At 46.0% G+C, this 27,126-nt stretch overlaps 1 protein-coding gene across 3 annotated transcripts in view; it reads left to right on the top strand.

Moving 5' to 3' along the window:
- Nucleotides 1–21,280: 21,280 nt before the first annotated feature.
- Nucleotides 21,281–27,126, top strand: part of MORC3 (MORC family CW-type zinc finger 3) — a 56,502-nt gene continuing 50,656 nt past the window's right edge. For 2 of the 3 annotated variants that reach the window (XM_054675124.2, XM_054675126.2), the window contains exon 1: nucleotides 21,281–21,426. In XM_054675124.2, the coding sequence (XP_054531099.1) occupies nucleotides 21,388–21,426 (39 nt within the window). In that variant the 5' untranslated portion in view covers nucleotides 21,281–21,387. The remainder of the gene's footprint in view (nucleotides 21,427–27,126) is intronic. The other variant, XM_054675129.2, reaches the window with a different exon arrangement.

Here is a 27,126-nt window from a genome sequence, read left to right on the forward strand (position 1 = left end):
CCAGCTATTCAGGAGGCTGAGGCGGGAGAATTGCTTGAACCTGGGAGGCGGAGGTTGCAGTGAGCCGAGATTGCACCACTGCACTCCAGCCTGGGCAACAGAGCAAGACTCCATCTCAAAAAAAAAAAAAAGTTACAATAGTAAATAGTAAAATTTTATGTATATTTTACCACAGTGAAAAAATTTAAAAACAAAACACTATGGGCTGAAAGTGGGGGCAGGGGAGACAAGTGTGATTGTTCTGCAGCTGGAGAGAGAGGGGCTCCCCCTTCTCTGATGAGCAAGCGCCTGTCCCATCCTCAGAGGTGTTTAGAAGCAGATGAGAGGTACAAATTAAGGAGAAGCTTGCCCTTCAGTGTTTTGGCTATAGAAATGGAAGTCACTTGACATTTTACTCTAAACTGATGTTATAATAATGACTTTTGGGAACAGATGGCCCTTTCTTTCTAGCCTCCTTCCTGGCGGCCACTTATCCATCTCTTCTGCCTCCTCCAACCATTCAGCGTCATCATCTCTTGCATTTCATAACATATGCCATTCCATCTGCTTGATATGATTTTATCCTCCTCCTCCACCTGGCAGAGTCCTAGTTAAGTCATTTGTTGGTTTATTTAACAAATATATGGGAGCCAGGCTGAGTTCTGGTTTTGAGGAGCTTCTTGCTCTCTTTCTGTACTTCCTCAGGTACAGGGAGGGACTCTGCCATAGGGTGGCCCTATGATTAACATAGTTGCCCATTGCTGGCTGAGAGGTAGGAGCTGTTTTATGAAACAAACAGGGTCCATATCTTCGGTTCCTAGCGGTGTCTGGCATATATAGGTGCCCGGTACATGACTAAACGAACATGAAGGTTGATGTATCTGCCCAAGGCGGTGCTAGAAGGAAGAGGGGAAGGTACTAAACCAAATGTTTAATCAATTAATTTGTAGGACTAGACAGGTGGGGGCTCAGAGAACAGTGGGTCTCGCTGTGTTGCCCAGGCTGGAGTGCAGTGGCGCGATCTTGGCTCACTGCAATCTCCATCTCCCGGATTCCAGTGATTCTTGTGCCTCAGCCTCCTGAGTAGCTGGGACTACAGGCATACACCAGCATGCCCAGCTAAATTTTGTATTTTCAGTAGAGATGGGGTTTCACCATGTTGCCCAGGCTGATCTCAAACTCCTGACTCAAGTGATGTACCCACCTCGGCCTCTCAAAGTGCTGGGATTACAGGCGTGAGCCGCCACGACTGGCTCTTTTTTTTTGTTTGTTTCTTTTGAGACAAGGTCTCACTTTGGCTTTGTTGCCCAGGCTGAAGTGCAGTGGCGTGATCATGGCCCACTGCAGCCTCGACCTCCCAGGTTCAGCCTCCTGTGTAACTGGGACCACAGGTGTGTGCCACCGTGCCCAGCTAATGTTTTTTATTTTTATTTTATTTTATTTTATTTTTGAGATGGAGTCTGGCTCTGTTGCCCAGGTTGGAGTGCAGTGGCTCAATCTTGGCTCACTGCAACCTCTGCCTCCCGGGTTCAACAATTCTCCTGCCTCAGCCCCCAGAGTAGCTGGGGTTACAGGCATCCACCACCACAACCAGCTAATTTTTGTATTTTTAGTAGAGACAAGATTTCACCATATTGTTCAGGCCGGTCTCAAATTCCTGACCTCAGGTGATCTGCCCACCTCGGCCTCCCAAAGTGCTGGGATTACAGGCATGAGCCACTGCACCTGGCCTGTTTTTTATTTTTTGAAGAGACTGGATCTCCCTATGTTGACCAGGCTGGTCTCAAATTCCTGGGCTCAAGCAAACCTCCCACTTCAGACTCCTAAAGTGCTGGGATTACAGGCGTGAGCCACCACACCCAGCCCCCTGACGTGCTTTTTACCTCTTCCCTGCTGGTTCCAGGACTGCCCAGCTTCAGTCCAACCCCCCTAAAGCATCTCTGTGAAGACTACCCATGCTGTCTTCACTAGGCTTGTCCATAATTCTCACCGGACCCTTTGACAACCAAACAGGACTCGGTGCACAGCTGTACTTCTTGCAGCTCTTTCTGTTATATGAATGGTACTGTGTTAACTAAGGACTCAATCGAATATTGTTCCACGTTTCTCCTCCTATTATGTTTTGTTTGTTTCCGTCTTATCCAAGATAACAATCTAAATTTCATGCCCGGATATGGTGGCTCACGCCTGTAATCCCTATACTTTGGGAGAGATCACTTGAGGTCAGGAGTTCGAGACCAGCCTGGCCTACGTGGTGAAACCCTGTCTCTACAAAAAGTACAAAAATTAGCCAGATGTGGTGGTGCGTGCCTGTAATCCTAGCTACTTGGGAGGATGAGGCAGGAAAATCGCTTGAACCCAGCGGGGCAGAGGCTGCAATAAGCCTAGGTCACACTACTGCACTCCAGCCTGGGTGACAAAGCGAGACTCTGTCTCAAAAAAAATAAATAAATAAAATAAATAAATTGTGTCAGGAAACAGACAAGTTGTTTAATGTTTTGGGAGGGGTAGCTCTTGTGGCCAGCTGAAGATGATGATTGGCCTAATAGCAATCGATTTGGTTAATACTATTTGAAATGCTTGTTCCCTGGTGCCATAAAGAAATAGCACTTGAACATAAATTTAATTTACTCAGCAAGGCCATTTTTACTTCCTGCAGAAAGGGTACACTCGCCAGCAGTTTTGCCATGAGAGTACACCAAACAAAGGAGACAGGGTCATTTATACTGCTGTGTCTGGTTTCCACTGGCTTGAACAGGACCTCACATTCTGTATTTGTCCTGATTGGCTAGCAACTTAGAACTTTTTAAAAGAGGCAAAAGGTGGAGGAGAACAAAGGAAGGAGGAAGGCTGGGCGCGGTGGCTCACGCCTGTAATCCCAGCACTTTGGGAGGCCGAGGCGGGCATATCATGAGGTCAGGAGATCGAGACCATCCTGGCTAACATGGTGAAACCCTGTCTCTACTAAAAATACAAAAAAAATTAGCCGGGCATGGTGGCGGGCACCTGTAATCCCAGCTACTTGGGAGGCTGAGGCAGGAGAATGATGTGAACCTGGGAGGCGGAGCTTGCAGTGAGCTGAGATCGCGCCACTGCACTCCAGCCTGGGCAACAGTGCGAGAAAAGAAACGAGGAAGTAACTTGTGGAATGCTGAGAAAGGTAAAAACACCTTCAAATAAGGAAGAGGAACAGGCTATGACCTAATGCTTGCTTGGACCAGTATAAGCATGCCAGGGCAAATATTTAGGCTAAATTGTGGGAGCTAAGAACTTAAAGTACATTGATTATCATGGCTAGCAGATATTTAAGCATGTTAGCACAGGTCTTTGAATAAATTTTGCTTCTAAGAGAAGTTACTATTTATTCCTAATTAAATGGGGAGGAAAGTCTTTGAAGAGGAGCCTCTACTTTGCTTTTTACAATATGTACATTCGAAGCTAGGCAGGCACCATGACACACCTGTAGTCCCACTTACTCAGGAGGCTGAAACAGGAATATGATTGAGACGAGGAGTTTGAGACAAACCTTGGCAACGTAGCAAGACCACATCTGTACAAAAAGTCAGAAAATCAGCTGGGCATGGCTGCACAAACCTATAGTCCCAGCTACTCAGGAGGCTGAGGCAGAAAGATAACTTGAGCCCAGGAGTTCAAGGCTGAGGTGACTTATGATCTAGCCATTGCACTCTATCCTGGGCAAGAGAGTAAGACCCTGTCTCAAAAAGAAAAAAAAAAAAATCTGCATAATCAATATCACCAGCAAGGTAAAAGATAAATGGCAAACTGAGAAAAATATTTCAGACTCCTATCACAAAGTGTTTATTTCTCCAATACTTGAAGAATGCCTACCAAAAAAAAAAAAAAAAAAGAAAGAAAGAAAAGAAAAATGGGCAATGGATATGAGTAGGGAGTTTACCAAAAAATACAATTGGCCTTTACACATGTAAAATATGCCAAAATTTACAATGTTAGAAAAAAATAAAAATTGTTCTGAGATATTATTCACTGATCATTTGCAGGTATCAATAAGGGAAAACAGGATACTCCATATACTGCAGGTGGGAATATAAATTGGTTCAACCTCTCTGGAGGAAATTTGGCAATTTCTATCAAAATTACAAATGCATGTACCTTTTGACCCAGAAAATCTATTTCCAGGAATTTATCTGATATATGTGCATATGCACAAAATGACTTATGTACAAGTTATTCATTAAAGTAGTACTGGCCAGGTGCGGTGGCTCATGCCTGTAATCCCAACATTTTGGAAGGCCGAGGCAGGTGGATCACCTGAAGTCAGTCAGGAGTTCAAGACCAGCCTGGCCAACATGGTGGAACTCCGTATATACCAAAAATACAAAAATTAGCCAGACATGGTGGCATGTCCCTGTAATCCCAGCTACTCAGGAGGCTGAGGCAGGAGAATCTCTGAACCCGGGGGGTTGGAGGTTGCAGTGAGCTGAGATCGTGCCCCTGTACTCCAACCTGGGTGACAGAGTGAGACCCTGTCTCGAAATAAATAAATAAATAAAAAATAAAGTAGTACTGATAGTAGCATAGGTTTGGAGACAAACTCTGTGTTCTCCAGTAGGAGACTGGCTAAATAAATTGTGATACATTAATTTAATGGAATATTATGAAGATGCAAAATACTGTGAGGAAGCTCTTTTTTTTTTTTTTTTCTGAGATGGAGCCTCGCTCTGGAGACTGGAGAGCAGTGACGCGATCTTGGCTCACTGCAACCTCTGCCTCCCAGGTTCAAGCAATTCTCCTGCCTCAGCTTCCTGAGTAGCTAGGGTAATAGGCATGCACCACCATGCCCAGGTGGTTTTTGTAGTTTTAGTAGAGACAGGGTTTCACCATGTTGGCCAGGCTGGTCTTGAACTCCTGACCTCTGGTGATCCACCTGCCTTGGCCTCCCAAAGTGCTGGGATTACAGGTGTGAGCACTGGCCAGAGGAACTTCTTAATAGCCTTGTCTTTTGGCACACATGGGGCACAGTTTGTGCAGTGAATCGGCTGCATGTGGCCGCAGCCCTTTTTGGCAGGACCATTATTCCTTTCCTTTGTATCTTTAGTAGAGGCGGGGTTTCACCATTTTGGCCAGGCTAGTCTGAAACTCCTGACCTCAAGTGATCCTCCGCCTCAGCCTCCCAAAGTCCTTATCTTTGTCAACTTGGAGGCGAGGACCCAAGAGAGCAAATAGGGATTTTTTTGTTTTTTGTTTGTTTGTTTGTTGTTTTTGTTTTTTATGTTGTTTTGTTTGGGTTTTTTTGTTTGTTTGTTTTTGAGACAGGGTCTCACCCTGTTGCCCAGGCTGGAGTGCAGTGGCAGGATCAAGGCTCACTGGAGCCACAACCTCTCTGCCTTAATCGATCCTCCTACCTCAACCTCCCAAGTAGCTGGGGCCACAGGCGTGCACCACCACACCCGGCTGATTTTTTATACCTTTCTGTAGAGACAGGGTTTCACTATGTTGCCCAGGCTGCTCTCAAACTCCTGGAATCAAGTGATCCTCCTATCTAAGCCTCCCAAAGTGGCAGGATTACAGGCATGAGCCACCACCCCCAGAGTAGTTTTTATAATTAAAAAAAATCCTTTTATACCAACCTCTTATAAGTTTAACCTCTACTTGATTGCCTTCTGCTTCTCTTATATGAGTAAGACTTGGGAATGTAGAATTAATTTCACAGTATGTTACTATTGTGTAAAAAAAAAGTGGGGAAGTGGGACGGGCAAGGATTTGTATGTATAGGTATGTATTTGCTTAGACATGGATAGACTATTGTCTATTCCTATTGCTGCTGTAACAGATTACTGCAAATTTAGTGGTTTAAGACTACAGAAGTCTGGGCTCGGTGGCTCACACCTGTAATTCCAACACTTTGGGAGGCCAAGGCAGGTGAATCACAAGGTCAGGAGTTCGAGGCCAGCCTGGCCAACATGGTGAAACCCTGTCTCTACTAAAAATACAAAAAATTAGCTGGGCATAGTGGCAGGCACCTGTAATCCCAGCTACTCGGGAGGCAGAGGCAGGAGAATTGCTTGAACCTGGGAGGCGGAGGTTGTAGTGAGCCGAGATCATGCCACTGTACTCCAGCCTGGGTGACAGAGTGAGACTCCGTTTCAAAAAAAAAAAAAAAAATTACAGAAATGTATTCTCTTCCAGTTCTGAGACCAGACGTCCAAAATGAGTTTCACTAGGCTGAAACCAAGGTGTCTACAGGGTCTCGATCCCTCTAGAGGCCCTAGGGGCTCTAGGATGTAGTCTCTTGCCTTTCTAGCTTTCAGAGCTGCATTACCTACATTCCTTGCCCCCTTCTCCATTTTGAAAGCTAGAAGCACAGCATCTTCTCGTCTCTCTCTGCTTCAGCAGTCAAATAATCTTCTGTTGGCTCATGCCTATAATCCCAGCATTTTGGGAGGCCAAGGCAGGCAGATCACCTGAGGTCAGGAGTTCGAGACCAGCCTGGCCAACATGGCGAAACCCTGTTTGTACTAAAAATACAAAAAATTAGCTGGGCATAGTGGTTTGAGCTAGTAGTCCCAGCTATTTGGGAGGCTGAGGCAGGAGAATCACTTGAACCCGGGAGGCAGAGGTTGCAGTGAGCTGAGATCATTCCATTGCCTTCCAGCCTGCGTGACAGAGCGAGATTCTGTCTAAAAAAATAATAATAATAAATAAATAAATTAGCTGGGTGTTGTAGCACACGCCTGTAATCCCAGCTACTGGGGATGCTGAGGCAAGAGAATCGCCTGGGAGACGGAGGTTGCAGAGAGCCAAGATCACACCACTGCTCTCCAGCCTGGGCAACAGAATGGGACTCTGTCTCAAAAAAAAAAAAAAAAAAAGATAAATTGGCTCATTTGGTCTTGTGGCCCCCACCCAGGAGCCAGCTCCGCACAAGAGGATGGCTTCAACCCCCTATATTTCATCTTCAACCTGACTAACCAGCACTCCCCACTTCCTGGCCCCCATCCACCAAATTATCCTTCAAAAACCCCAGTCTCCAGGCGGAGGTTGCAGTGAGCTGAGATCGCGCCACTGCACTCCAGCCCAGATGATAGCGCGAGACTCTGTCTCAAAAAACAAAAACACCCAGTCTCCAAATTTTCAACTGCCGACGAAAAGAATCAAACTCTGTAAAATATGTGAAGAGATTTATTCTGAGCCAAATGCAAGTGATCATGGCCCATGACACAGGCCTCAGGCTCAGGAGGTCCTGAGAACATGCGCCCAAGGTGGTTGGGGCACATTTTAGGAAGGCATGAGAAATCAATCAAATACATTTGAGAAATACATTGGTCAGCCGGTCGCGGTGGCTCACGCCTATAATCCTAGCACTTTGGGAGTCCAAGGTGGGTGGAACACCTGAGGTCAGGAGTTCGAGACCAGCCTGGCCAATAGGGTAAAACCCCATCTCTACTAAAAATACAAAAATTAGCCGGGCAAACTCAAGAGGCTGAGGCTGGAGAATCTCTTGAACCCAGGAGGCAGAGGTTGCAGTGAACTGAGATCCCGGCAAAAGCGAAACTCTATCTCAAAAAAAAGAAATACATTGATTTGGTCCAGAAAGGCAGGACAACTCAAAGTTGGCGGGGGGGTGGTGGGCAGGGGTTTGAGGCTGTAGGTAAATTTAAACATTTTCTGGTTGACAATTGGTTGAGTTTGTCTAAAGACCTGGGATCAACAGAAAAGAAATGTTCAGGTTAAGATAAAAGATTGTGGAGACTGGATGTGGGGGCTCACGCCTGTAATCCCAGCACTTTAGGAGGCTGAGGTGGGTGGATCACTTGAGGTCAGGAGTTTGAGACCAGCCTGGTCAACGTGGTGAAATCTCATCTCTACTAAAAATACAAAAAAAAAAAAAAAAAAAAAAAAAAAAAAAGCCAGGCATGGTGGTGGGCGCCTATAGTCCCAGCTACTCGGGAGGCTGAGGCGGGAGAATCGCTTGAACCCAGCAGGTGGAGGTTGCAGCAAGCCGAGATCTCCTCACTGCACTCCAGCCTGGTCAACAGAGCGAGGCTCCATCTCAAAAAAGAAAAAGAAAAAGAAAAAAAGATTGTAGAGACCAAGGTTCTTTTGAAGTCTTTATACTGGCTGTCCTTAGAGACAAAGATGACAAATGTTTCCTATTCAGACCTTTAAAAGGTGCTAGAGTCTCAATCTTTTCAAGATTGGGAGGGCGTGGAAGAAAGAGATCCAGCTATGTTAATAGAGATTCTTTACAGATGCAAATTTCTCTCCACAAAGGACGGCTTTGCAGGGCCATTACAAAATATGGCAAAGAAACATGTTTTGGGTTAAAATTTTTCTTCTTTGTCACCTAATGTTATGCCAGAGTCAGATTGGAAAGTAAGTCACAATATATAGGGTTAAGTAAAACCTGTCTGATGAGAATTTATGGTTTGTATGGCATGAATCCCCAGATCCCTTAGATAGGAATTTCGTCACGATAAGAAAAACATTAGCATTTAAACTGGGCGTGGTGGCTCACGCCTGTAATCCCAACACTTTGGGAGGCCAAGGGGGGCAGATCACCTGAGGTCAGGAGTTCCAAGACCAGCCTGGCCAACATGGCAAAACCTTATCTCTACTAAAATTACAAAAATCAGCCGGCCTGGTGGCGTGTGCCTGTAATCCCAGCTACTCAGGAAGCTGAGGCAGGAGAATCGCTTGAACCTGGGAGGTGGAGTTTGCAGTGAGCTGCACTCCAGCCTGGGCAACAGAGCAAGACTCCCTCTCAAAAAAAAAAAAAAAAAAAATCAGTGCTTAGTCCTCACAACTTTTGGGGAGACTGAATTTGGGTAATAATAAAACTCCATTCAGTCAGCTCTGTGTGAATTAAACCCTTTCTCTATTGCAATCCCTCTGTCTTGATAAATCGGCTCTATCTGGGCAGTTGACAAAATGAACCCGTTGGGCAGTTACAATTCCCTTTTGCCATATATGTTTACATTCACAGGTTCCAGAGATTAGGATGTGGCTATCTTTGGGGGTCATTATTCTGCCTATTAAATAAAGTCTATGGGGTGGGCGAGGTGGCTTATGCCTGTAATGACAGCACTTTGGGAGACCGAGGCGGGAAGATCACCTGAGGTCAGGATTTCAAGACCAACCCGGCTAACATGGCAAAACCCCATCCCTACTAAAACTACAAAAATTAGCCAGGTGTGGTGATATGCATCTGTAGTCCCAGCTACTCAGGAGGCTGAGGCAGGAGAATCCTTTGAACCCAGGTGGTGGAGGTTGCAGTGAGCCAAGATGGTGCCACTGCACTCCAGCCTGGGCAACAGAACAAGACTCCATCTCAAAATAAATAAATAAATAAATAAAAATAAATAAGTAAATAAATAAAATATATGGGAAGCCATTTATTTGGACCGAACACTTGCACTAGACCCAACAGACTAAAACAAAAATGGAGTCACTCATGCCAAAGTTGCACGTCACCAAGCAAAACTAAGTTGTTCATTTGACGCAAATGGGCCAGTTTTAGCCGGCATAATAAGGAAGTCCCCTCTGTTTGCCCTTACAAGGAAAGTAACCTGAAGTAACCAGATACTAATCAACCTACTTTTTGTATTTGCTGTTTTCTTGTTCCTGCTCAAGTTACCTTCCAAACCCAACTGTTCTGCCATGCCCAACAGAGCACCTGTGTTTTTAGATGAGATGCTCCCCATTCACGCCTCACAAACAAAGCCAATTATATCATTAAACTAAATTTGTTGAAATGTGGTCTTTCGAGAAACCTAACAAAACTGTTCAAATTGGCTCTCAATCTGTTTGACACAATGGCGGTGGTCTTTAATAGTGTCTTTGCTATCTGGTGTGACAAGAGTTTCCAGGATTCTCTTGGCAGACCTGGAATCAGTCATCTTAGATGCCTTGTTCTTTTTTGATTCCTGGGGGGGAAAAAGTAGAAAAACGATATTTTGAGATTACAATCCTAATTCCTTTTATTTATTTATTTATTTTATTTATTTATTTATTTATTTTTTGAGACAGAGTCTCGTTCTGTCACCCAGGCTGGAGTGCAGTGGCACAATCTCAGCTCACTGCAGCCTCCACCTCTCAGGTTCAAGCAGTTCTCCTGGCTCAGCCTCCAAAGTAGCTGGGATTATAGGCACCCGCCACCATGCCCGGCTAATTTTTTGTATTTTTAGTAGAGACAGGGTTTCGCCATGTTGGCCAGTGTGGTCTCGAACTCCTGACCTCAGGAGATCCACCTGCTTCAGCCTCCCAAAGTGCTGGGATTACAGGCGTGAGCCACCGCGCCCAGCCTACAAGCCTAATTCTATATGTGCTCATTGCTGCTAGGTTGCTCATTGTTTCTAGGCCTTTTCAGTGAAGAGCTAAGAGCTAGAAAACACACTTTTTTTTTTTTTTCTTGAGACAGGGCCTCCCTTTTTTTTTTTTTTTTTTTTTTTGAGACGGAGTCTCGCTCTGGCGCCCAGGCTGGAGTGCAGTGGCGCAATGTCCGCTCACTGCAAGCTCCGCCTCCCGGGTTCACGCCATTCTCCTGCCTCAGCCTCTCGAGTAGCTGCGACTACTGGCGCCCGCCACCACGCCCGGCTAATTTTTTGTATTTTTAGTAGAGACAGGGTTTCACCGTGTTAGCCAGGATGGTCTCCATCTCCTGACCTCGTGATCCATCCGCTTCCGCCTCCCAAAGTGCTGGGATTATAGGCGTGAGCCACCGCGCCCGACCTGTGGCCGGGTCTCCCTTTTTCACCCAGACCGGAGTGCAGTGGCACAATCAGGGCTCAGTGCAGTGTTGACCTCCCGGGCTCAATCAGTCTTCCCACCTCTGCCTCCCAAGTAGCTGGGACCATAGGTGCACACAACCACACCCAGCTAATTTTTTTTTTTTATTTTTGTAGAGACAAGGTCTTGCTATGTTGCCCAGGCTGGTCTCAAACTCCTAGGCTCAAGCAATCCACCTGCTTCAGCCTCTTAAAGTGCTAGAGGGGACCCGGTGGCTCACGCCTGTAATCCCAGCACTTAAGGAGGTTGAGGCGGGTGGATCGCTTGAGCCCAGGAGTTTGAAACCAGCCTAGGCAACATGGCAAAATCCCATCTCTACAAAACAAACAAACAAACAAACAAAACATACAAAAATAAGCTGGGTGTGGTAGCACCCTGTAGTCCCAGCTACTTGGGAGGCTGAGAGGTGAGAGGATCACTTAAGCATAGGAGGTTGACGCAGCAGTGAGCTGTGATCGTGCCACTGCACTCCAGCGTCGGCGACAGAGTGAGACTCCGTTTCAAAACAAAAAACAAAAACAACCCCACCCCCAGAAAAACCCTCATGAATTCATAGTGATATTTCTGACTCACAGCAAATTCAGATTTGACTTTTTGTTCTTTAGACTTACACGTAAATTTGAATTTGTCTGATATGAGCAGCACAGGTGTGTGGCTGAGCAACTACTGTGGTCAGGAAGTCCCCATAAGCCTTGATGCCTCCAGTTCACAGTCAAAACTGCTGGCTGGGTATTTACTTGACCCTCTATATATTATGTTTATACAGTATGTCTTTTTTTTTTTTTTGAGACAGAGTCTTGCTCTTTCACCCCGGCTGGAGTGCAGTGGCGTGATCTCGGCTCACTGCAACCTCTGCCTCCCAGGTTCAAGCGATTCTCCTGCCTCAGCCTCCTGAGTAGCTGGGACTACAGGCACCTGCCACCACACCTGGCTAATTTTTGTATTTTTTTTGTAGAGGAAAAATACACCACGTTGAACTCCTGGTCCCAAGTGATCTGCCCACCTCGGCCTCCCAAAGTGCTGGGATTATGGGTGTGAGCCACCGCGCCTGGCCCATTACATCTTTTACATCGCTGATTTTGATTTCTTCCTACAAGTAAATATGTATTTAAAATTCATCATCGTCTTTATGTTAATATAGACAGACATTTTGTTTGTCTAATGTTTGTTCTTTGGAAGATTCCTAAAAAAGAAATCATGGGAACAATATTTCTTGAGTTATTGCATATTGATGACAGTTTGTGGCCTTTATCTTGAATCTCACTTTGGCTAATTATAAAATTCTTGGCACATATGTTCTTTCCTTCAGTATATTAAAAAATATATACTATTGAGTTTTCTTTTGGCCTAAAGCACTGCTGGCAAAGTTTGATGATAGTTTGATTTTTTTTCCTTTACAAATAACTTGGTTATTTTGCCTGGATTTATAAGAAATTAAAGTCCAATAATTTTACTAAAGTAAGCCTTGGTATTGGTGGTTCTAGGTCAGTCTCTTCAGACATTTACTGTGTTCTTTTTTTTTTTTTAAATAGAGATGGAGTCTTACTATATTGTTGCACAGGCTGGTCTCAAACTCCTAGGCTCAAGCAATTCACCAGCCTTGGCCTTCCAAAGTCTTGGGATTAAGGGTGTGAGCCATTGCACCTAGCCAACTGTGCCTGTTTTTTTTGTTGTTGTTGTTGTTGTTTTTGAGACGGAGTCTCCTTCTGTTGCCCAGGCTGGAGTGCAGTGGTGCCATCTCAGCTCACTGCAATCTCCGCCTCCTGGGTTCAAGCGATTCTCCTGCCTCAGCCTCCCGAGTAGCTGGGATTATAGGTGCCTGCCACCATGCCTGGCTAATTTTTTGTATTTTTAGTAGAGACGGGGTTTCACTAGGTTGGCCAGGCTGGTCTCGAACTCCTGACCTTGTGATCTGCCCTCCTCAGCCTCCCAAAGTTCTGGGATTACAGGTGTGAGCCACTGTGTGCCTGGCTTTTTTTTTTTTTTTTTTTTTTGAGACAGAGTCTTACTCTGTCGTCCAGGCTACAGTGCAATGGCATGATCTCAGCTCAATGCAACCTCTGCCTCCGGATTCAAGTGATTCTTGTGCCTCAGCCTCCCGAGGAGCTGGGATTAAAGACGTGTTTCCACCACACCCAGCTAATTTTTGTGTTTTTAGTAGAGATACCATGTTTACCAGGCTGGTCTCGAACTCCTGACCTCAGGTGATACATCGGCCTCAGCCTCCCAAAGTGCTGGGATTACAGGCACTCACCACCATGCCCAACTAATTTTTTCTTTTTTTGAGACGGAGTTTCACTCTTGTTGCCCAGGCTGGAGTGCAATGAATGGCATGATCTCAGCTCACTGCAACCTCTGCCACCTAGGTTCAAGTGATTCTCCTGCCTCAGCCTCCAGAGTAGCTGGGATTACAGGCATGCGCCACCATGCCCGCCTAATTTTGTATGTTTAGTAGAGACAGGGTTTCTCCATGTTGGTCAGGCTGGTCTCAAACTCCCAACCTCAGGTGATCTGCCCGCCTTGGCCTCCCAAAGTGCTGGGATTACAGACGTGAGCCACCGCGTCTGACCCAATTTAAAAAATACATATTTTTAGTAGAGACCGAGTTTCACCATGTTGGCCAGGCTGGTTTCAAACTCCTGACTGCAAGTGATCCGCCTGCCTTGGCCTCCCAGAGTGCTGGGATTACAGGCGTGAGCCACTGTGCCAGGCCATTTTTTTTTTTAATTTTGGCAAAGAGGAGGGTCTTGCTTTGTTACCCAGGCGGATCTTGAACTCCGAGACTCAAGCAATCCTCCCACCTCAGCCTCCCAAAGTGCTGGGATTACAGACATGTATTATGGCACCTGGCCATATAGTTCATTTTATTTAAAGAGTAGTCACATCGAGCAGTGGAAGTGGAGAAAGAACAAAGAAATCATACCTTATTTTTATTTATTATTATTATTTTTTTAGTCAGTCTTGCTCTGTTGCCCAGGTTGGAGTGCAATGACACCATCTTCGGCTCACTGCAACCGCTGCCTCCCGGGTTCAAGCGATTCTTTTGCCTCAGCCTCCCGAGTAGCTGGGATTACAGGTGTCCACCACCATGCCTGGCTAATTTTTGTTGTTGTTGTTGTGTTTTTTTTTTTTTTTTTTTTTTGAGATGGAGTCTCACTCTGTCACCCAGGCTGGAGTCCAGTGGCGCAATCTCGGCTCACTGCAAGCTCTGCCTCCCGGGTTCATGCCATTCTCCTGCCTCAGCCTCCCGAGTAGCTGGGACTACAGGCGCCTGCCACCATAACCGGCTAATTTTTTGTATTATTAGTAGAGATGGGGTTTCACCGTGTTAGCCAGGATGGTCTCGATCTCCTGACCTCGTGATCCACCCACCTCGGCCTCCCAAACTGCTGGGATTACAAGCGTGAGCCACCTTGCCCAGCCCATATCTCATTTTTGTATTAAATTAGTTTTCCTGGCATTTATAGACGTCGTTTTTCCTTTGACCCTATTGATTCCCTGCTGCTCGGTTGGTTTTCTTCCCAGTACTTTCACCCCATGTGGGGCTTTGTCCTGGAAAGGCACGCTGGTTGGTTTACTTTTCAGAATCCGAGTGGGCCAGACTGCTCCTGCTCCCTGAGTCCTAGCTACAGTCTGGTGGTTCTCATTCATTGGTATACGCGCCATCTTGCTGTTGTTCTTTTTTTTTTTTTTTAATATACTTTAGGTTCTGGGATACATGTGCAGAACATGCAGGTTTGTTACATAGGTATACATGTGCCATGGTGGCTTGCTGCACCCATCAACCTGTCATCTACATTAGGTATTTGTCCTAATGCTATTCCTCCTCTAGCCCCCACCCCCCGATAGGCCCTGGTGTGTGATGTTCCCCTCCCTGTGTCCAAGTGTTCTCATTATTCTACTCCCACTTATGAGTGAAAACATGCAGTGTTTGGTTTTCTGTTCCTGTGTTTGCTGAGAATGATGGTTTCTGGCTTCGTCCATGTCCCTGCAAAGGACATGAACTCATCCTTTTTTATGGCTGCATAGTATTCCATGATGTATATGTGCCACATTTTCTTTATCCAGTCTATCATTGATGGGCATTTGGGTTGGTTTCAAGTCTTTACTATTGTGAACAGCACTGCAATAAACATATGTGTGCATGTGTCTTTATAGTAGAATGATGTATAATCCTTTGGGTATATAATACCCAGTAATGTGATTGCTGGGTCAAACGGTATTTCTGGTTCTAGATCTTTGAGGAATCGCCACAATGTCTTCCACAATGGTTGAACTAATTTACACTCCCATCAACAGTGTAAAAGTATTCCCTATTTTCCACATCCTCTCTAGCATCTCTTGTTTCCAGACTTTTCAATGATTGCCATTCTAACTGGCATGATATGGTATCTTATTGTGGTTTTGATTCGCATTTCTCTAATAACTGGTGATGATGAGCTTTTTTTCATATGTTTGCTGGCTGCATAAATATCTTCTTTTGAGAAGTGTCTGTTCATATCCTTCACCCACTTTTTGATGGGTTTTTTTTTTTCTTGTAAATTTGTTTAAGTTCTTTGTAGATTCTGGATGTTCGCTTTTTGTCAGATGGATAGATTGCAAAACTTTTCTCCCATTCTGTAGGTTGCCTGTTCACTCTGATGATAGTTTCTTTTGCTGTGCAGAAGCTCTTTAGTTTAATTAGATCCCATTTGTCAATTTTGGCTTTTGTTGCCATTGCTTTTGGTGTTTTAGACATGAAGTCCTTGCCCATGCCTATGTCCTGAATGGTATTGCCTAGGTTTTCTTCTAGGGTTTTTATGGTTTTAGGTGTTGCATTTAAGTCTTTAATCCATCTTGAGTTAATTTTTATATAAGGTGTAAGGAAGGGATCCAGTTTCAGTTTTCTGCATATGGCTAGCCAGTTCTCCCAATACCATTTATTGAATAGGGAATCCTTTCCCCATTGCTTGTTTTTATCAGGTTTGTCAAAGTTCAGATGGTTGTAGATGTGTGGCATTATTTCTGAGGCCTTTGTTCTGTTCCATTGGTCTATCTGTCTGTTTTGGTACCAGTACCATGCTGTTTTGGTTACTGTAACCCTGTAATATGGTTTGAAGTCAGGTAGCGTAATGCCTCCAGCTTTGCTCTTTTTGCTTAGGATTGTCTTGGCTATATGGGCTCTTTTTTGATTCCATATGAAATTTAAATTAGCTCCTTCAGGAGCTCTTGTAAGGCAGGCCTAGTGGTGACAAAATCTCAGCATTTGCTTGTCTGTAAAGAATTTTATTTTTCCTTTGCTTATGAAGCTTAGTTTGGCTGGATATGAAATTCTGGGTTGAAAATTCTTTTCTTTAAGATTGTTGAATATTGGCCCCCACTCTCTTCTGGCTTGTAGAGTTTCTGTAGAGAGATTCACTGTTAGTCTGATGGGCTTCCCTTTGTGGGTAACCCGACCTTTCTCTCTGGCTGCCCTTAACATTTTTTCCTTCATTTCAACCTTGGTGAAACTAACGATTATGTGTCTTGGGGTTGCTCCTCTTGAGGAGTATCTTTGTGGTGTTCTCTGTATTTCCTGAATTTGAATGTTGGCCTGCCTTGCTAGGTTGAGGAAGTCCTCCTGGATAATATCCTGAAGAGTATTTTCCAACTTGGTTCCATTCTCCCCATCATTTTCAGGTACACCAATCAAACGTAGGTTTGGTCTTTTCACATAGCCCCATATTTCTTGGAGGCTTTGTTCGTTCCTTTTCATTCTTTTTTCTCTAATCTTGTCTTCACGCTTTATTTCATTATGTTGATCTTCAATGTTTGATATCCTTTCTTCCGCTTGATTGATTTGACTACTGATACTTATGTATGCTTCACGAAGTTCTTGTGCTGTGTTTTTCAGCTCCATCAGGTCATGCATGTTCTTCTCTAAACTGGTTTTTCTAGTTAGCAATTCATCTAACCTTTTTCAAGGTTCTTAGCTTCCTTGCATTGGGTTAGAACATGCTCCTTTAGCTCAGAGGAGTTTGTCATTACCCACCTTTTGAAGCCTACTTCTGTTAATTTGTCAAAGTCATTCTCCATCCAGTTTTATTCCCTTGCTGGCAAGGAATTGTGATCCCTTGGAGGAGAAGAGGCGTTCTGGTTTTTGGAATTTTCAGCCTTTTTTGCGCTGGTTTCTCCTCATCTTTGTGGATTTATCTACCTTTGGTCTTTGATGTTGCTGACCTTCAGATGGGGTGTCTGTGTGGACGTCCTTTTTGTTTATGTTGATGCTATTGCTTCCTGTTTGTTAGTTTTCCTTCTAATAGTCAGGCCCCTCTGCTGCAGGTCTGCTGGAGTTTGCTGGAGGTCCACTCCAGACCCTGTTTGCCTGGGTATCACCAGCACAGGTTGCAGAACAGCAAAGATTGCTGCCTGTTCCTTCCTCTGGAAGCTTCGTCCCAGAGGGGCACCCACCAGATGCCAGTGGGAGCTCTCCTGTATGAGGTGTCTGTCAATCCCTGGTGGGAGGTGTCTCCTAGTCAGGTGGCAGAAGGGTCAGGGACCCACTTGAGGAGGCAGTCTGTCCCTTAGCAGAGCTCAAGCACTGTGCTGGGAGATCTGCTGCTCTCTTCAGAGCTGGCAGGCAGGGATGTTTAATTCTGCTGAAGCTGCACCCACAGCCACCCCTTCCCCCAGGTGCTCTGTCCCAGGGAGATGGGAGTTTTATCTATAAGCCCCTGACTGGGGTTGCTGCCTTTCTTTCAGAAATGCCCTGCCCAGAGAGGAGGAATCTAGAGAGGCAGTCTGGCTATGGAGGCTTTGCTGAGCTGCAGTGGGCTCCCCACAGTTCGAACTTCCCTGCAGTTTTGTTTACACTGTGAGGGGAAAACTGCCTACTCAAGCTTCAGTAATGGTGGATGCCCCCACCCTTCACTAAGCTTAAGCGTCCCAGGTCAACTTCAGATTGCTGTGCTGGCAGAGAGAATTTCAGGCCAGTGGATCTTAGCTTGCTGGGCTCTGTGGGGGTGGGATCCGTTGAGCTAGACCACTTGGTTCCCTGGCTTCAGCCCCCTTTCCAGGGGAGTGAACTGTTCTGTCTCGCTGGCATTCCAGGCATCACTGGGGTATGAAAAAAAACTGCAGCTAGCTCAGTGTCTGCTCAAATGGCCACCCAATTTTGTGCTTGAAACCCAGGGTCCTGGTGGTGTAGGCACCCAGGGGAATCTCCTGGTGTGCAGGTCGTGAAGACTGTGGGAAAAGTGTAGTAGTATCTGGGCTGGAGTGCACCGTTCCTCAAGGCACAGTTCCTCCCAGCTTCCCTTGGGTAGGGGAGGGAGTTCCCCGGCCCCTTGCACTTCCCGTGTGAGGTGACGCCCCATCCTGCTTCTGTTCACCCTCTGTGGGCTGCACCCACTGTCTAAGCAGTCTCAATGAGATGAGCCGGGTACCTCAGTTGGAAATGCAGCAATCACCTGCCTTCTGCGTTGGTCTCACTGGGAGACAAGCTGCAGACAAGAGCTGTTCCTATTCGGCCATCTTGCTACTCCCCCCTCTGTTGTTCTTAAACAGACACACTTGTGCATGTTGTTCCACTTGCTCCTGTCTTGGGGTTGATGAGGATACCTTTTAGCTGTTTTTTTATTTTTTTATTTTTGAGATAGAGTCTCACTCTGTTGCCCAGGCTGGAGTGCGATCCTCCCACCTCAGCCTCCCGAACAGTTAGGACTACAGGTGTGCGCCACCACGCCCAGAAAATTTTTTTATTTTTTTATTTTTTTTGTGGAGATGGGGTCTCACCATGTTGCCCAGGCTGGTCTCCTGGGCTCGAGTGATCCGCCCATCTCAGCCTCCCAAAGTGCTGGGGTTACAGGCTTGAGACATGACACCCAGTCCTCTATGTGTTTTTATGGAGGGATTTATGTAGTGGTATTTTTGGGGTGGCTCAAAAACCATGTCCTCACACTATCTTTCCAGAATCCTCTCAACCTTAGGAAAATTTGAAGACATACTCTATTGTACAACAGGTTGTGCAGACCAGTCTGTTGTACAATAGGTTATGTCATCAATTCATCACTATCCTACTGCACTTCATCAATTCATCACTATCCTACTGCACTCTCTGTCTCCAGTGCCAGGCTCTAATTACACTTGTCCCATATCAGTTCCTCCAACATGAGCAGCCCTTTCCAAATCTCTAGGCCTCTGCTGTTGTTTTTCTGGAATTGCAGAGTTGTGTCTCCCTCGAATGCTGTCCCTCTGAATTCTTTGGAAATTCCTCTCTATCCTGGTTACTTACTTCTTTGATCGGGCACAGTGGCTCACGACTATAATTCCAGCACTTCGGGAGGCCAAAGAAGGTGGAGCACTTGAACCCAGGAGTTCAAGGCCAGCATGGGCAACACAGTAAGACCCCTTTCTCTATAAAAAATATTTTAAAAATCAGCTGAGTGTGGTGGCACACACCCGTTGTCCCAACTACTTGGGAGACTATGGCGGGAGGATTGCTTGAACCCAAGAGTTCAAGGTTGCAGTGAGCTATGATTGTGCCACTGTACCCCAGCCTGGGCAACAGAGTCTCTAGAAAAAGAAAAAAATCCAGGCCGGGCGCGGTGGTTCACGCCTGTAATCCCAGCACTTTGGGAGGCTGAGGCGGGCGGATCACGAGGTCAGGAGATCGAGACCACGGTGAAACCCTGTCTCTACTAAAAATACAAAAAATTAGCTGGGCGCAGTGGCGGGCGCCTGTAGTCCCAGCTACTCGGGAGGCTGAGGCAGGAGAATGGCGTGAACCCGGAAGGCGGAGCTTGCAGTGAGCTGAGATCATTCCACTGCACTCCAGCCTGGGCGACAGAGTGAGACTCGGTCTCAAAAAAAAAAAAAAAAAAAAAAAGAAAAGAAAAAAAAAATCCATTCTCTTTTGTTTCTTTTTCCTTTTTGAGACAGAGTCTCACTCTGTTGCCCAGACTGAGTGCAGTGGTGAGATCATGGCTCATTACAGCCTCAACCTCCCAGGGTCAAGTAGTCCTCCCCACCTCAGCCTCCCAAGTAGCTGGACCCACAGGCATGCGCCCCCAAGCACAATTAATTTTTTTTTTTTTGAGATGGAGTTTCGCTCTTGTTGTCCGGGCTGGAGTGCAGTGGTGCGATCTTGGCTCACGGCAACCTCCACCTCCTGGGTTCAAGTGATTCTCCTGCCTCAGCCTCTCCAGTAGCTGGGATTACAGGCATGTGCCACCACACCCGGCTAATTTTGTATTTTTAGTAGAGATGGGGTTTCGCCATGTTGGTCAGGCTGGTCTCAAACTCCCGACCTCAAGTGATCTGCCCGCCTTAGCCTCCCAAGGTGCTGGGATTACAGGTGTGAGCCACCACGCCCTGCCAGCTAATTCAATTTTTTTTTTTTGTAAAGATGAGGTCTCCTCGTGTTGCCCAGGCTCGTCTCGAACTCCTGGGTTCAAGAGACCCTCGCAATGTAGCCTCTCAAAGTGCTGAGATTACAGACATGAGCCACTGCACCCAGCCAATTTCTCTTTTTAAAAATAATTAATTAATTTTTTTGAGACAGTCTCACTCTGTCGCCCAGGCTGGAGTACAGTGGCGCGATCTGGGCTCACTGCAACCTCCTTGTCCTGGGTTCACGCACTTCTCCTGCCTCAGCCCCCCGAGTAGCTGGGATTACAGGCGCCCACCAATATGCCCAGCTAATTTTTGTATTTTTAGTAGAGATGGGGTTTCACCATGTTGGCCAGGCTGGTCTTGAACCCCTATCAAGTGAACCCCCAACCTCGACCTCCCAATGTGTTGGGATTATAGGCATGAGCCACTGCACCGGCCTTATGCCTTTAGGACTCTTATTTATTTATTTTGAGACAGAGTTTCACTCTTGTTGCCCAGGGTGGAGTGCAATGGCGCAATCTCGGCTCATTGCAACCTCCGCCTCCTGGGTTCAAGCATTCTCCTGCTTCAGCCTTCCGAGTAGCTGGGATTACAGGCATGCACCACCACGCCCGGCTAATTTTGTATTTTTAGTAGAGATGGGGTTTCTCCATGTTGGTCAGGCTGGTCTCGAACTCCCGAAGTCAGGTGATCCGCCCGCCCGCCTCGGCCTCCCAAAGTGCTGGGATTACAAGCGTGAGCTACCGCGCCCGGCCCTAGAACTCTTTTTTTTTTTTTTTAATCATGAGTTAGATTGATAGTTTTCAGGGCAAATCCAAACAGTCTACATTAATTTCCGTCTTTATTTCGTTAAGGTTTCACATGGACACTGGTGGATATGGAATGGCTTTTTTCTGCGCAATTCACATCCGACCAGGTCAAGTGACTGGAGTTCACCGGTCTCGGGTATACCGCATCTCGCGCCAGGCTTCAAACTCTAGATCCCCGAGTCTCGAGGTCCAGCTGGGTGTCGAGACGGGTACGGGCCCGCCGCGCCTCGCGCATGCGCCCTAGGCCCGCAGGGCCCCGCGCTGGAAGCTCAGCTCCCACTGTACCCTGCTTTAACCAGTCAGGCAATTCATCTTCCCCAAGCTCCCAATTCGGCATTGCCTGGAGGCGGAAGTGGGTGGGAGGGGCCAGACGCGCGCCCCTCCCCGGAAGTGGGCGGTACCCACAGGGCTCCACAGTCGTTCCGCCACCTCCCAGTCGGGTTGCGGCGGAGGCCGTTCCTGGCTTTGTAGCTCGCTCAAGATGGCGGCGCAGCCACCCCGCGGGATACGCCTCAGCGCGGTGAGCAGCCGCGAGGGGTGGAGCGGGCCGTGTCCCAGGAGGGCGGGCGGGCAAGCGAAGGGGGGCCGGCAGTGGGCGGTGGCGGCTTGTGGGGCCGACGCGGCGGCGGGGGCTGCGGCGGGGCCCGGGGAGGGGGCGGCCATCTCGCTCCCGTCGGCGGAACAGCTCGGCTGCGGGCCGGGCTGCGTTCCGTCGCCTCTGCATTGTGTTTCTGTTTTGCTTCTGGGCGGGCCAGGGTCGCGGCTCCTCCTCCCAGCTCCCTCCTAGTCTCCCAGCAGCTGTCGTCCGTGGGCGAGGCCTCGGCGGGAGATCGGTCTGCTCTCGGGGCGGCGGGGCCCCTGACCCTCTTCTGTCCGCTGGGCGTCGTGGTGGGAGGGAGCGGGTTCCGCGTCCAGAAACGCCGGCGGCCTCGACGTCCCGGGGGCGGGGGGAAGGGGCTGCGGGCCTGCCTGCGGGCGAGTGGAGTCGGGATGAGTGTGCCTAATGCCTGTCAGTGCCTGCAGCTTCCTTGGCAGTGGAAGCCTTGGGGCCCAGACCCTACATCGCTGAGCTCGAGCTCTCCTCTTTATCCCGCGTTGCGTCTGTTTTGGGGCGTTTCGAGTTCTTGGAAACCCTGTGAACATTTCTTGTATCATAAATCGTAGGGAGCGGTCACACCAGATAACTTGAAATCTCACGTCCAGGAAATGTGGGCGTGGCTTCCCCACCTGATTATCCTAAAAAACTTTTCTACCTTGTGAGCGCAGTTGATGTTATGCTGAAATGTTCCTCTTTTCTGGAGGTTGTTGACTTTTGCCAAAGAATGACTGCCCTAGTGCCACTAATTTTAACATTCGAATAGGTAGTGACTCCTTGGGGTACAAACACGTAGTGAATAATTGGTGCATTGCTCTGGGACTTCTTTCATTCGTTTAGGCAGATTCTAACACCTGGTTTTGACGGACTTTAAATTTTTTCTAGTCCGATATTTGTGAAATGATATTTGCTTTTACTTGCGTTTCCTTGACTATTTGTGTTGTTGAGCTCTTCGCATGTATTAGTCTTTGTGGTTTTTTGTTTTGTTTTTTTGAATTGCCTATTCATATCCTTTGACCATTTTCTGTTTTTCTTTTGGGAGGATCTTTATTGATTTGTAAGAGTTCTTTACGTATTCTGGATAAAGGTCCATCCTTTCGTTATGTAACTGGCTTATTGAGTGAACTAGGCTTTGGTAGTTTGAAAATAAAGGACAATTTTATTCTTTTATTCTTTTTTTTTTTAACCACTGACTGTAAACATTAATTATTCCCCACTTGTGTGAATCTGGGTTGACTAACGCTTTCCCATTAGCTTAAGGTATTGTAAAGTCTGGCCTTACCTAGTTTAAAATCTCTATTCTCTCTCCCTCCCTTTTCCCCCTCTCTTTCCCCTATCTCCTTTCCCCGCTTCTCTCTCCTTCCCCTCTCGAGGTTGAGTCTTGTTCAGGCCCAGAAACCTGTAGTGGAGAAACGGAGTGAGTTGATTTCCTGTTTCTGTCCTTTGATTCTCTTCTCCCTTCCCGCCCCCAGGCCCTTGTAGACTCTGGCTCTTCAGGATTGAGGGGAGAAAGGAAGCAGAGATAATGGTCAGTGTTTAGAGGCCAGCGTTGTTAGCAGGCACTCTGGGTGTAGCTGCTGTCCATGTGCTGGGCCTTTGTTTTGTGGGTAATATGGGCTGTTGGGAACCTGACTGACAGAAATCCCCCATCTGCAGCCTCTTTGCTTTTGCTTTAGGTCAGGAGTTGGCAAACTACATACAGCTCATGGGCCAAATCCAGCCCAGCACCTGTTTTTGTGTGGCCTGAAGGCTAAGAGTGATTTATACATTTGTAAATGGTTGAGAAAAAAAGAAGAATGTTTAGTGACATAAAAATTATGCGAAATACAAATTTCAGTTTCCATAAAATTTTATTGGAATATAGCCAGAAACATTATTTGCTTATAGTTTTCAAATGCATGCGTTAATAGAGATAAAAATTAATGAGCTTATGTATTTGTCAAAAGTCCTACATTTTAAGGCACAAAGGGTGAGCCCTTAGTGTATACACTTTTTTATTTTATTTTATTTTTTTGAAGTAGAGTTTCACTCAGTCTCCAGGCTGGAGTGCAGTGGCACGATCTCGGCTCACTGCAGCCTCCACCTCCCGGATTCAAGCACTTCTTCTGCCTCAGCCTCCTGAGTAGCTGGGTTTACACGCGTGGGCCACCACACCCGGCTAATTTTGGTATTTTTAGTATATATAGAGTTTCACCATGTTGGCCAGGCTGGTCTCAAATTCCTGACCTCAGGTGATCCTCCCGCCTTGGCCTCCTAAAGCACTGCGATTACAGGCCTGAGCCACTGTGCCCGGCCCAATGTATACACATTTTAAACAGTCATTTAGGAGGTCGGAGATCCCAGGATGAAATGCAGAGTGACAAAAAGTTTTTAAATTTTTTGCTTTTTACCCCTGTAATTCTAGTGAAATGAAATGCATATGCTTTGGTTTTTGTTGTTGATTTTTTTTTCAGAAATCCTGCTGTGGATTTAGCTGATGCACACTCTTCACCACCTCCCATACTTCAATGCTTTTTTCACTTTTTTTGGTTGAATTACTATATGGTTTGTTATTACTCTTACAAATGAGCTAGCCAGGGTAGTATGATGGCATTTTCTTTCCTATACAAACCTTTTGTTTTCCCTGAAGTTAATTGATTTATATTTTGTTTTCTTAGTTTTTCTCTGTACTGATCATCCAGACATCCAGAGAACTGGGAGCTCTTTTCCAGATGGAGTCAGACACACCCAGTGTTTTGTCATTTGGAAGTCAGTTGGGAGTCATCGGCTCAGTCGTAATTTGGGGACTTCCCTTTAACATCTGTCTGGAAATTTCCTTCCTCTTTTCATGTGTCTCCATCTCACATATCCTTCTGTCTGATATGTAGCTTAGTGACTGACATTCTGAAGCCTACTCTCTCGGGTTCAAATCCTGACTCATAACCAGATGTATGTCCTTGGCCAAGTCATTTAACCTCTTTGTGCCAGAGTTTCCAATCTGAATGATGGTAATAATAATCTTACACACCTCAAAGTGTTGTTTTAAAAATTACATGAGCAGATAGATACGTAAAAGGGCTGTGCGTGCCGTAGATGCAGAATAATGTTTGTTTTTGTTATTGTTAGTGGTGGAGAATATCCATCACTAGCAATAACACCACTTCCAGCAACAGGTGTAGCTTCCTGAAAAAAGGGTTCATGGGAAGAAAAAAAATCTGTTATTTCTTGAAAATACATTCATGCTACCCTTGCTCTTTCTTTAATTATAATTTGGCTGGATTTGCATTCTGGATTGGAAATTCTTTCCGAATTTTAAAGACGTGCTTGATTGTTTAATAGAGCCTCTGCATTTTATTGGGCACTTAGCCTGGAAGCTCAAGTCCTTAACATCTGGAAAATGTTCTTACTTATTTTGACAATTTTCTTCGCACCATTTTTCTCTTTTTTTATTTACTGTCTTATTGTTTTTCCTCTTGGGAGATTTCCTCTACTTATCTCCTACCTTGCTCTTACCATAGTGTTTTTTTTTTTTTTTTTTGGAGACGGAGTTTCGCTCTTGTTGCCCAGACTGGAGTGCAAGGGCGTGATCTCGGCTCACCGCAACCCCTGCCTCCTGGGTTCAAGCGATTCTCCTGCCTCAGCCTCCCGAGTAGCTGGGATTGCAGGCATGCGCCACCACGTCTGGCTGATTTTGTATTTTTAGTAGAGATGGGGTTTCTCCATGTTGGTCAGGCTGGTCTTGAACTTCCGACCTCAGGTAATCTGCCCGCCCCGGCCTCCCAAAGTGCTGGGATGACAGGCATGAGGCACCGAGCCCGGCCACCATGGTTTTAATTGTTACAAGCAATGTCTTAGCTTTTGAATGTCTTTTTGAATTCTCCCTGGACAAAATGTTCATTCTTATTGCTAGATACATTAACCGTAGTTTTTGTTTTTTTTTTTTTTTGAGATGGAGTCTTCTCGCTCTGTCGTCCAGGCTGGAGTGCAGTGGCGCGATCTCGGCTCACTGCAAGCTCCGCCTTCCAGGTTCACGCCATTCTCCTGCCTCAGCCTCCCGAGTAGCTGGGACTACAAGCACCTGCCACATCGCCTGGCTAATTTTTTTGTATTTTTAGTAGAGACGGGGTTTCACTGTTAGCCAGGATGGTCTCGATCTCCTGACCTCGTGATCTGCCTGCCTCGGCCTCCCAAAGTGCTGGGATTACAGGCGTGAGCCACCATGCCCGGCCTAACCGTAGTATTTTTGAAGTTTTGTTTTGCTCACTGCATTATCTCTATTTTCTTCATGTTTCTTTTACTGTGTATTGTTTTTGGTTTCTAATTTTAAACACTCTCAAATGTCTGGAAACAGCCTTCTCATTTTTTTTTTTTTTTTTTTTGAGCCGGGAGTTTCACTCTTGTTGCCCAGGCTGGAGTGCAGTGGCGTGATCTCAGCTCACTGCAATCTCCACTTCCCAGGTTCAAGCAGTTCTCCTGCCTCAGCCTCCCAAGTAGCTGGGATTACAGGCAAGCGCCACCATTCCTGGCTAATTTTTTGTGTTTTTAATAGAGATGGTGTTTTACCATGTTGGCCTGGCTGATCTTGAACTCCTGACCTCAACTGATCCACCCGCCTCGGCCTCCCAAAGTGCTGGGATTACAGGCGTGAGCCACCGCGCCTGGCAGCCTTCTCACGTTTTTAAGTGAGACACTAAAAGCTGACTGCAAGATTTTCATACATGAATAGAGCTAGTCCTTTGGTGGGCTTCACTGTTGGGTGATCACATAGGAAGGAGTCATTTTGTTGGGGGTGCTCTATGTTGGTATTTGTAGACCATAAAAAATGGGAACTGTTGGACCATAAGTATATTTTTAAAAACTGAAAATTTTAAAAAGTAATTTTAAAAAACGAGAACAACAAAAACAAGATGCTATCCAGAAAAGCCAGGCGGAATTGTTAAAGAACCAAATAGAACTTTGAGAAATCAGCTTCCCAAGGAGGAATTCTACATCTGGTCTCCTGCCATGGCATAATTCTGGCTGCTGGCTCTTGGAAATTGGCATGAAAGGAAGAAAGGCGTATCACATTGTTCAGTTTGCTGACTTGCTGTTTGTTTGATTATTTGTTTATTATTGTAATAAAACACATGTAGCAAACAATTTATGCTAACCATTTTAAAGTTTCAATTCAGTAGTGCTAAGTACATTCACATTGTTGTGTAATAACCAGTCTCCAGAACTCTTCTTGTTGGGAAACTAAAACCCTGTACCCGTTAAATAGTAACTTCTCCAGCACCTGACAAACACTATTCTACTTTCTGTCTAGGAATTTGACTACAGTAGTCCCCCCTTATCTGCAGTTTTGCTTTCTTCGGTTTTAATTACCCAAAGTCAACCATGGTCTGAAAGTATTAAATGGAAAATTGTAGAAATAGTTCATAAATTCTAAACTGTGCCCCCATCTGAATAGCACCTGGAATGTGAATCATCCCTTTGTCCAGTGTATCCACACTGTGGATATATGCTGCCAACCTATTAGTCACTTAGTAGCTGTGGGTTATCAGATTTGCTGTTGTTGTATCATTCTATTTTATTATTAAATTATTGTTAATTTGGGCGCAGTGGCTCACGTCTCAGCACTTTGGGAGGCCGAGGCAGGGGGATCAC

This window comes from Pan troglodytes, chromosome 22, assembly GCF_028858775.2.
Source record: "Pan troglodytes isolate AG18354 chromosome 22, NHGRI_mPanTro3-v2.0_pri, whole genome shotgun sequence".
Classification (NCBI taxonomy): domain Eukaryota; kingdom Metazoa; phylum Chordata; class Mammalia; order Primates; family Hominidae; genus Pan; species Pan troglodytes.